At 39.7% G+C, this 12,157-nt stretch overlaps 1 protein-coding gene across 1 annotated transcript in view; it reads left to right on the forward strand.

The window, feature by feature from the left end:
- ESR1 (estrogen receptor 1) overlaps positions 1 to 12,157 on the forward strand; it is a 499,107-nt gene that overhangs the window by 413,713 nt on the left and 73,237 nt on the right. Inside the window, exon 5 of the mRNA XM_077283086.1 lies at positions 7,528 to 7,854. Within this exon, the coding sequence (XP_077139201.1) occupies positions 7,528 to 7,854 (327 nt within the window). The remainder of the gene's footprint in view (positions 1 to 7,527; positions 7,855 to 12,157) is intronic.

Below are 12,157 nucleotides of genomic sequence, written 5' to 3' on the forward strand. Positions count from 1 at the left end.
AGGAAGAACCCAAGCCTGCCAGAGGATTTGCAAAACCTCCAAGTTTTTCCAGACCTTTCTGCAGCAAGGTTGGCTAAGAGGAGGCAATATGCCCATGTTTATAAGTCTCTCAGAGACAACAATATCCGATACAGATGGGGTTTCTTGCAGGTGAAGTTGTTAGTCTCGTATGAAGGTCAACTGGTGGTATGTCACTCTCCCAAACAAGCGGAAGAAAAACTGTCTGAGTGGAAGATTCCTTTCTCTCCTAGGAAAATCAATCAGGGGAAGAAATTAACCCAGGAGTTGTCTAACCATGATCTGGAGGTTTGGAGCAGCTCCATGTCTCTGAGGCCCATTGTGGGGCTTGTAGAAATACGGCCCTTGCAGCAACTTTATCTGCTGATCCTTGACTTAACAGTTTGCATTCTGTTTTTTTTGCAACCACCTGATTTTTTTTTTTTTTTTAATTTCCTTGTATTTTTTTTTATTTTTTCCAACTCTAACTACTTTTGAATTTTCTCTGTTGTTTTCTTCTTTTTGCTTGTTATGGTAATGTATGGTTTTAAATCCCTTACTTGTTTACATTTATTGATGCATCTGTGCTCTCAAAGTAATACTACGATAGAAGAGTGTTTAATCATATTGATTCCATTGTTGGATTGTACTTAGAGGCATACGGGAAGTCCTAGGTGATTACATATTCCACCATGAGCATCCAAATACTATTACTCAATGTTAAAGGACTGAACTCCCCAGGGAAAAGGTCCATGATGTGGAGGGAGGTGTAGAAATCACAGGCTGATGTGGTATGTTTGCAGGAGATGCATTTGCTTGAGGCTGATAATAGTAGGATTAGCCATCCCCAATTCCCACACACATTCTTTGCAAATAACCCTGGCAAGAAATCAGGGGTATGTATATTAATTAAAAATACGGTGGCCTTTCATTGTATAAATTCTTATAAAGAGCCAGCGGGTCGATTCCTGATTTTAGTGTGCTCTTTTAACGGTCAGGCGCATACTATTGTTGCAGTGTATGCTCCAAATAATGCACAGATTCTCTTTCCACGCAAAGTATTTCAGAAGGTAACCGAATTATCTCAGGGAGATCAAATTATTTGTGGAGATTTCAGTATTCCTGTGGATAGACTTTTAGATTGTTCTAATAAAAAGAACTACTTCCGGAAAGAATTAAAACCTTTGATTAGCGAGTTCCATTTACATGATTACTGGAGATATTATCACGCCACCAAAAGGGACTTTGCTTTCTATTCTTTTCGACATCAGACCTACAGTGCACTGGATTATTTTGTAGTCAATAGTAAGGCCTTAGCAGATGAGTCTCAGCAAAAATTGGATTAGTTTCCTGGTCGGATCACGCCCCAGTGACCTTGATACTTGCCCTGTGACACCAAACAAACCCATCCTCTAAGTGGCGATTAAATACCTCTCTTCTCCTTGACAAGCATGGGCTGGAGAAAGTGTCATCAGAACTTTCACATTACTTTAACACTAATGATGTGGGGGAGGTTTCAGATGAGACCTTATGGTCAGTACATAAGGTGGTGATTAGAGGAATATTCATTCAACAGGCGTCTTATTTGAAACGGAAAAGAGAGAGGAGAAGAAATAAGATAATAACACAACTCCATCAATTAGAACTAATTAATAAATCCAACCCTTCTTTTGATAACTCAGAGGCTATATGTAAGCTTAGATTTAAATTATGAGATAATCTCCTTTCTATTTATGCACATAATCTTTAAAAAAAATGAAAACGAGAATTCATGTAACTGGGGACAGAACTGGAGCCCTACTAGCACACAGAGTCAAAAAAAAGTGAAATGCGAACCAGGATTGATCACCTTGTAGACCGTCATATAAATTATGTTCGGAACCCCACGGAGATGGCAGGCCTATTTGCCCAATACTACGCCCAACTTAATAATCTACATAGAGACCCTCAAACTCCTCAACCATCTCAGTTGGATATTGATCAATATTTACAAAATATTAATTTACCCCGAGTATCCTAAGACCAGTTAAACTGTCTTAATGCTCTCTTCACTGAGGAGGAGATTGGGACTGCTATTAAATTGATGAAGAGTAATAAAGCCCCGGACCAGACGGGTTGCCAAATGAATATTATTGCCATTTCCAGCAAATATTATACCCGTTTCTTTTGCGACTTTGTAAGCATTGGCAGGTAAAAGAATCTGTGTCCACTTCTAATCTTTAGGCTACGATTACTACATTACCGAAACCAGGTAAACCACCTACATGCACAGGTAACTTCAGGCCTATTTCACTTTTGAATTGTGACATGAAGATATTTTCAAAAATATTAGCAATGGGACTGCACCACATTATCCCTTCTCTTATCTCCCCTGACAAAGTTGTGAGTGTGGCGGGATGCGAGGCGAAGGATGGGACACATAGAATGCTTAATCTGATTAAAGTTACTGAGCTCTGTGGTTCCCTCAGTGCATTGTTGTAACTTGATGCTGAAAAATCTTTTGATCGGGTGCATTGGGGTTACCTAAGGAGTGTACTAGGTAAATTTGGACAAACAGGTCCCATCATTTCGCCTGTGGTAGCCATGTACCCCAATGCGAGAGTGTTATCCTTGGGGCTCCTAACAGATCCATTTAAAATATCTAATGGTAGCCATCAGGGGTGTCCTCTATCCCCCAATATTTTGCCCTGTGTATGGAGCCATTGGCTGAAAGGATTAGAGCTTCCTGTGGCATGCGGGGTATTAAGGTGGGGTCGGTGGAACATAAAATTGGCCTATATGCAGATGATATTATTATATTATGTACAAATGTAGAATCATCTTTTCAAAATATTCTATCGGCATTGGAGGCATTTGCCAAAAGATCTTATTACAAACTTGACGCCGCTAAATCTTTGGTTCTCCCTATTTTAATTTCCCCCAATGTGAGAGACCGCCTGAAGCATCAATATCCTTTCCAGTGGGTGGACGATGAAATCCCATACTTGGGTATTATGCTCACCCTCTCCAAAAGTCTGCTAGACAGTAATATCCCCAAATTATTGAAGTCCATAAAAAAGGACCTAGAGAATCTTCAAATTGTATCTGTGTCAAGGATAGCCAGAATTAATACTTTTAAGATGATGTTACTTCCAAAAATGTTATACTGCTTTAGATGCCTCCCAATTAAGATCCCCCTGAGATATATATCTTCCGTTCAGAGGATGACCAACCAATTCATATGGGCTAATAAGAAGCCCAGAGGGGCCAGTAAAACAATGTACAATCCCTATGATTTGGGAGGAATGGGAGTTCCGAATATATTAGCATATCATAGAGCAGCCATTCTAGGAGTATCCAGAGTTGGTGGCTAGTCAACAACCCCAACAAATGGTTTCAAATAGAATCTTTTTTTGCTAATCGGTATTGTAAACTGAGAAACATAGCTCCTGTACTCTGTGCCTCCTGACAATGGAGGTTACCTTAAAATATGGGAGAACACTGGCTCCAAAATTGATAAAAATTACCCTAACGGACATCTCACTAAGAGCCCTTGAATCTCACAATCCCTTTCTTAATCTTCAAAAATGGGTAGAGGTGGGAGTAAAAAATGTACAAGACTTAATGGACAATTTCTCAGTCATCCCCTTCGATCAATTGACAGCAAAATTTCCAGGGATTCAGCATTATTTTTACCAATACCTACAACTTCGACACCTCATCCAGACCTCACCACAATCTGTATTTTTCACTCTCCCCATAGAACATCGGGCTAATTGTTATATTCTACGACCGGAATCTAATTCTAAAGGGGTTTCAATTTTATACAAAGCTCTGAGATAGATTTAGTTGATAAACTACCCTATATGAAGCACTGGGAATCGGAATTAGGCATATCTCTGGAACTGGATGAGTGGAGGGTGGGTTTGGGAGAGGTACAACGTGTATCCTCATGTATAAACCATCTTGAACACTTGGAAAAGATACACCTACGATGGTACCAGTGGCAAGTGAAACTAGCTAATTTTGTTCTAAATCAGTCCTCATTATGTTGGAAAGGATGTGGGAAGAAAGGTACACTAGATCATCTGTGGTGGTTTTATCCCATTGTCACTAAATTTTGGGAGGGTGTAGCCGATCTTATTAAAAAGGCTCTTATGATGCAGATATTATTGGACCCCAGCTTAATGGTGCTTCACATTGGAATGGATAAGGTTCCTTTTGATCTTAGAGGTTCCCTAACTCACATTTTAATTGTGGCTAGATTAACTCTCGCGGCTCAACGGAAAGATCCGAATGTACCTACTATTAGAGAAGTGGTTGAAAGAATTAACGTAAATTGTCAACATGAATTCTTTTGTTCAATCCTTAACAGCTAAGAATAGAATATCCCGCATATGAGATCCCTGGTTAGATAATCCTATGTCCTCCCCACTTCATTGAGACAGGACGAGAATTAGAAAAGTAATGGTGGAATCTCCATCTCCTATGTGACCATGCACATTTTGAGTTTGGGTGTAATTATGGAGTAACAGTTCATATTGCCTTTTTGTCCAATATATTATTTCCACTGCTTATTATTCAAAATTTAATATGCAATACATGATTACTTGATGGAAAAGCTGAGATCATTGTGTTATTGATGTATTGCACAGATATCCTCTGTTAGTTACCGTATTTTTCAGACTATAAGACGCACCGGACCATAAGACGCACCCCAAATTTTCAGAAGGAAAATAGGGGAAAAAATAATGTGTCAAATGGGGGTCCGTCATACAGTCCGAATTCAGCTTACCAGGGAAGGGATCGGCACAGGTGGAGGAGTGGTCACAGGGGTCAGTCGGTGGTCCAGGCTGGTGCAGTGGCCTCTGGGAAATTCTATCCCAGGCTGCTGCGGTGGTGGTGCTCTGTGTTGCGGTGGTGCTCTGTGCAGTGGCGGTGCTCTGAAGGATGGATGGGCTCTGTGGGGTAGCGGGGCTCTGTGGGGTGGCTGGGCTCTGAGGGGTGGCGGGGCTCTGTGGTGTGGCGAGGCTCTGTAGGGTGACAGGGTTGCAGCGCTCTGTGGGGCAGCAGCACTCTGTGGTGTGGTGGTGGTGGGGTTCCGCCAGCATTTCTTCAAAGCCCGGAAGCCCCGAAGCTCCGTTGCTGCGATGTGGTGACGTGGTCTCCGGCAAAATGGCCACCGAGGGCGGTGCATGGTCAGATTCAGATCTCGGCAACAACCAACATTTTTTGGGGGAAAAAGTACGTCTTATGGCCCGGAAAATACGGTATGTGGTTCCGCCAGCCATGTTGGCAGGTGGCTGTTTGTATTGAATTTTGAAAACTTAATAAAAATTTATTGGAATAAAAAAAAAATAAGGCTGTCTTCTACGCCAAACCTGCCCTTTAACTGGCCAATATGTTACACGATTTAATCTTATTATAAGTGCAAACAGGATAGTGGGTGAAGGTTAAGATAACACGAGTGCAGAGAGACATATTGTGGGAATTTAGGTGTGTTCCTGTAATTTAATTTTCTGATATAAAGCAGATACTGTATCATTTCTGGACAGCTTTATTTTTTGAAGACCAGAACATCTCATGGAATCTAAGTTCATCAATCACAGAAGTTGGTGGGAAAACCATGCCAAACAGAGAACAGTCCAAATAAAAGCATTTCCATCATTTTCAGTAGCTGGTAAACCACAAATGTTTGAGGCAACCTTTAGGAGTATTTAGTCTTCTTTAGAAAACATGATAACCGTTATCATAAGCCATGTCCAAAATATTTTTTTTTCTAATATGTAATCATAAGTGGATTCTGGAAATTTTAATCCCCTAAAGAGAATAAGAAACGATGGTGAAATAATTTACTATTTGTCATGGAGGTTATCAATGCTGAAGGCCCTTCTTGTGCAGTCTTAATCCCACTAAAAATTAAATAGTGCACTAGAATCATTGACTGCCAAATAAGCAACATCTTACATGAAATACGTGGAACCAATTGGCTTGTTTACTATAAAATCCACACCTTTGGCCCCTTGTCCTAGGATAATGAGTATGTTATTCTCATTTGCCTTTTAGGCTATTTTCAGTTGTTTTTAGCATTTCATTTTATGATGTTTACTGGTACCATAGCATCTGTGGTGGGTTTGTTTTTTTTATCTTTATAAAATAACGCACATGGTGTCATCAGAGAATTTAAGACTAATATTCAAGTGTGGTTCTTTGTTATTTAGGGGTTTAAACCTAAACATCATAGCAATGTCAGCTTGTAAAACCACTCTTTCTAGAACAATGGAATAATAATTTGGGGTAGGTTCAACCTTTGTGGCTACAAAGCTTTTCTAGGAAGCTGTTTCACTAAAATTTGGAACATAGCTATACAATATTCATTCCGACATTAGTTCAGATATTCATATTGGGAAATGAGACATAACTCAAAATTTCCAATTTTACTAATCAAAATGGAAGAACTGGTGTTAGATGGAGTAAAGGTATTTCCACATGGAACATATGTGCTGCAAAATCTCAGCGGCATTATGTGCAGTAATTGTATATATATTTCTACAAAGAGAAAATCCACAGCACATACAACCCATGTCAACAAGCCATTAATGTTGGAGATACAGCGGGTGAAATAAGTATTGAACAGGTCTCCAATTTTCTAAGTAAATACATTTCTAAAGGTGCTACTGACATGAAATTCTCACCGAATGTTGATAACAAACCATCCAATCCACAGAGGCAATGAAATCAAACCATGGAAGTCCACAAATTAAGCTTTGTGTAAAAATTAGAAATGACACAGTGAACAGGTATTGAACATGCTTATTGAAATTTACTTAATACAAAAGCCTTTGTTAGTGATAACAGCTTCAAGACACCTCCTTTATGGGGAAACTAATTGCATTTATGGAAAGAAGTAAATCTCAGAGTTCATAGAAGTAGCCCACAGAACCTTCAGGATTTGAAGAATGTTTGTATGGAATAATGGGCCAAAATCACACCCGAGCCATGCATGCAACTAGTTTCTCAATACAGGAGAGGTCTTGAAGCTGTCATCCCATCAATTACTTATAAAATTTGTGACATGATCAATACTTATTTCAACTGCTGTACATGTTTGAGATCAAACAACATCCAGAAATCTTCACAGAAAATCGTGAATTTACCCATAAGTCTTGAACTCTATTAGATATTTTATGTTCATTATGGCCATGGCTGAACTGCAACATTTTACAGCTCTACTAATTGATTTTAACTATTAAGTGGAAGCTGTAGTCCACACAATTGCATACAACTGAATGACTGCTTTTGACTGCAGAGATAGCTCAAGAGTCAAAATAAATCAGTAGCGCCACAAAAAGTCATAGTGTAGCCAAAGCCCAATGCTTGACATTATGCATCTGTTAGTATTGGCTTTTTGGTGCCATAGTGCAAATCTACTTTCAACCAAACAATTGAGTAATTGGTATATTTTATAGTGCATGAACATACAATATCATGGTAAATTGGTGGATTTATCAGCATTGTAAGAGGTTTAATAGTGTCTGTATTTGTTTTTAGGTATTAGGAAAGATCGCAGAGGAGGACGAATGATGAAACACAAACGTCAGAAGGATGAGCAGGAGCAGAAGGGTGATGGGAATACATCTGAAATAAGGACAGCATCAATTTGGGTGAACCCCAATATTAAAAGCATAAAATTGAGCCCAGTATTGTCTCTGACAGCAGAACAGCTAATTAGTGCCTTAATGGAAGCTGAGCCACCCATTGTATATTCGGAGCATGACTCAACCAAACCTCTCAGTGAAGCCTCTATGATGACACTGCTCACAAACCTTGCAGACAAGGAGCTGGTGCACATGATTAACTGGGCCAAAAGAGTGCCAGGTAGGTTTGCAAAGTGCCACTAAAGACCACTATGCTATTCATTCAGTGGTGAGAAATTTTAAGTAACAGTACTGACTATGTTTTAAGTCTTTCCTCCATTTCCTTTCTATATTTCTGCCTTCCAAAAGCTATATCTTTCTATTATCTATTTAATTTACCTTATTATAGATTGAAAAAGGGAAAAAAACTCTTGTGGGGTGCAATGAAATAATATAACACTTCCTTGATTTGTTTTGGGCATTCATTTTGTACAGAATTAGTTCATTATACTGTAAAAATGACATGTCAAGATAATTTATCCCTACAATGTAATGGGTGGATTTATTCTCAGCACTCTGGTCCATTCACCAGTCAGGAGTCTCTAGTCACCTGGTGGGAGGCTCACAAATCTCCTACCTTCCGGGATTACCAGTATGGCTTTTGACTAGCTGGGGCTTGTGCGATGCACCAGTGAAGACGTCACGCCAGCCAGTCTAACCAAAAAGTGATGCCGGGAATCCCAGAAGGTAAGAGATTCTGAAGATCCTGTCCAGCAGCAAGAAACTACTGACCTGGTCGATGTAACAGAGCCTAGTGAATCGAACCACCAATCTCTAATTAGGAGTGCTTTATCGGGTTCCTCATAATGTTTTTAATCATTTCTTTATCATAAGTAACTGTTAGTGCAGTCTTTTTACCACCTCCATGCTCTGAAACCCACATACTCTTTACACTAGACTTACATATATACCCCAACCAGGCCCAGATGTCTCTGCGTATTTGTTTTGTAAGGTCATGTTGATGTTGTGACGTCAGGACATGGAGAGCAACCTTACAACAGATACTCTAGTCACATGCAGATAAAAGTCCTGGCCTAGCGAAAAAATGCCCAAGGTTTCAGAATGTGGCGGTGGTAAGAAGACACGCCATGCACCATACAGTGTATAGTAATTAGCAAAATGTTTAGAATTGAGAGTCCTCAGTGGTTGATACCTTTTAATGGCTAACTGAAAAGATGGTAACAAATTGCAAGCTTTCGAGACTACACAGGTCTCTTCATCAGGCAAAGACTAATACAAATTCTGAAGAATCACATATTTATGCACAACATAGCACAGAAAAAAAAAAAACATGGATAAGACAGGTGACATGAAGCAGAATTACCATGAGTGCTATGTTGTGCATAAATATGTGATTCTTCAGAATTTGTATTAGTCTGTGCCTGATGAAGAGACCTGTGTAGTCTCGAAAGCTTGCAATTTGTTACCATCTTTTCAGTTAGCCATTAAAAGGTATCAACAACTGAGGACTCTCAATTCTAAACATTTTTCTATCTACTGGCTAACACGGTACCAAGATATATATCTTTCCTGTAGTAAATAGCAGAAATCAATTATGAGGAGAGTGTTGGTTTCTTTGTTTTTTTTATATCTTACATTTATTGCGCTATGGGGTCTCACTCTACAGACCCCAGAGAAAAATAAAAAACATTCAATTCACAGAGACTAAATTTGCTGTATATTGAATTTCCCAATAAAATCAGGCAGGATTTGGCAAATTTGAATTTCATCAGTTCCACTCCTCTCTAGAATCTTCCTTTTGTTTTCTGCAGCATCACCGAAGTCTGACATTGCTAGACAAGCCTTATGAAGCCAATGCTCGAAAGTCACGTTTTATTAGATGTAACATAATAAACATAATTGTTGATATGCATAGGAATCAATAGGATATAATTCAATGTAGATAAATATATTTCTGTGCAATAAATCAAAAGAAAATGTCCAGAATGGTGACAGTAGTATGATAAAAAAAATACTTGGAATGTCAGAGATATATTTTCACGGCTGCTACAGCTTTTAACATTCTGAAGATATACAATAATGAGAGCTTTAAAATGCTACTGAAAAGGTCAAATGCAGAAGAAAATGTGTATTTTTATGTGTCCCTACCTGCAAGGATTTATTCATTCCTGAAGACACAGTCCTGAATGAACCTTAATACCAACCTGCAGCTTTGCTGCTAATGATTGAAACTCAAAAAGTTCAAATACAGTATGTGCCGTAATTATCATGAACATCTATATTTATTATATGCTGTTAGTACATGCAATTCTAAAGGTAGTGATTGACACTAGCGATTAACCACTAACATGTAAAAATTCCCTAATCTGTGCTCATTTTAAGAGAACATGTCATGGTATCTGATCTGCAGGCGGGATGTTATAGAGCAGGAGGTGCTCCTCAGATTCACCACCCACCGGACTCATATCATATGTATGCAAATAGAAGGGATTTGAATTCTACAGGTGCATCTCATAAAATTAGAATATCATCAAAAAGTTAATTTATTTCAGTTCTTCAACACAAAAAGTGAAACTCATATATTATATACAGTCATTACAAACAGAGTGAGCTATTGTGAGGAATGGTCAAAGGTTCTAAGAATGTTTAGCTTGCAATAAAGGATAGGAGGAGACTTATTAGCTGTCTACAAATATCTGAAGGGATGTCACAGTGTAGAGGGATCATCCTTATTCTCATTTGCACATTGAAACACGATAAGCAATGGAATGAAACTGAAAGGGAGAAGATACAGATAGATGTGAGAAAAAACGTTTTGACAGTGAGTGGAATCACTTGCGACAAGAGGTGGTGAGTAGTGGTGGGCAAACCCGAACAGTAAAGTTCAGAGTCTGTACCAAACACCTACTGTTTGGGCCTGGACCCCAAACATGGACTTCTCCAGGAAGTCCATGTTGCTGTTTGAGTTTGGCACCCGGAACATCGGGTGTTTCCCTCATTGTCATCTGCAGGACAGTGCGAGAAACACAGGTGCCTCTGATCTGTGGTAAGATTATTACCACCGGTCAAAGAACTGCAGCTCCCACGTTGTCAGATGACTGCGTGAGCCAGGAGCTGTGACCACAGGTTAGAAGCTTACCTCCGGTCGTCTTGTACACTCCGCTCCTTTACTAACTTGTGGGCTTGATGTCAGCGGTCATAAAACAGCTGACATCAACGCCAAAAATATTAACCCCATTTGCCACTTCACACAGGGCAAATTTGGAAGAGACGGGCAAAGCACCAGAATTGGTGCATCTAATAGATGTGACTTTTCTATGGCAACTTCCAGCTGCTATTTTTAGGCTGGGGGACAATATCCATGGCTCTTTACCATCTTGAGAATACCAGTCCCCTGCTGTCTGCTTTAGCTTGGCTGGTTGTCAAATATGGGGAGGACCCAATGCTTTTGTTTTAAATTATTTATTTAAATAATTAAAAATGGCATGGTGACCTCTCTATTTTTGTCAGTTTTGCCATTCTGGTTATCAAAAATAGAGGGAAACTCATGCCGTTTTTAAAATTTAATTATTTATAGTGCAGGCGCCAGCTGATGAATACTCCCATCAGCCACACTTGATCTCACTGTTATTAGCGGAACATTCAGTGGTCCCCACTGTCATCTGTGTCACAGTGTGGGAAACACCGGTGGTGACCTTACTGAAGTCACTACCATTCACATCCGTTAGATATCACGGATCCTATGCTGTTACACTGAGGACAGCATAAGAGCCAGCAGCTGTGCTTGGTGGTGAAAAGGTTCCCGCTGGTCAGGCATCAGCTGTTGACTACTACTTTCATCATTGTATGCCTGGTCTCGCTGATAGTAGCAAGGGCAGGTGCTGCTGCTGAAAGTATTCACCAGCCGGCAACTGCGCAGAGTAAGAAAGATGTCAGTGAGATATATAATTAGTGCAGGGCATGTGTAGCTTACTGTACTTATATTTAGCTAATAAATAAAGAAATAAAAGAAAAAAAATGGTGTGAGATCCCCCTTATTTTTAATACCCAGCTAAGAGAAAGCAGACAGCTGGTGGCTGCTGTTATTTTTGGAAGAAGCCAATATCCATGAAGCTTTCCGGGCTATTAATAACAGTTCACAGCTGTCTGCGTAGTCTATTATTAAAAAGGGGGGCTGGCAGCAGGCAGCTACGGGCTGATATTAATCATCTGGGAAGCGGACATGGATATTGAGTGGTGACATCAGTAATGTGACTGCTCAGTAAGGCTGCAGGAACACACTGACAGTAGCGTGTGAATCCGGCTGCAGTGAAGAGCGGTGACGTCAGTAAGGTTACCGCAGTTCATAGCAGATGAACTGCTGTCACCTAACTGACGTCACCGCTCTCAGAGTTAGAAATTTCTCATGCTGCAAACAGTGATGTCAGTAAGGTTATACTGCAATAACATTATTAAAACAATCTAGCAGTTTCCCTAGCATTTACTGGCACAGGCAGGCACATAAATGAGCTTCAGGATAATAT

This window comes from Ranitomeya variabilis, chromosome 2, assembly GCF_051348905.1.
Source record: "Ranitomeya variabilis isolate aRanVar5 chromosome 2, aRanVar5.hap1, whole genome shotgun sequence".
Taxonomy (NCBI): Eukaryota; Metazoa; Chordata; class Amphibia; order Anura; family Dendrobatidae; genus Ranitomeya; species Ranitomeya variabilis.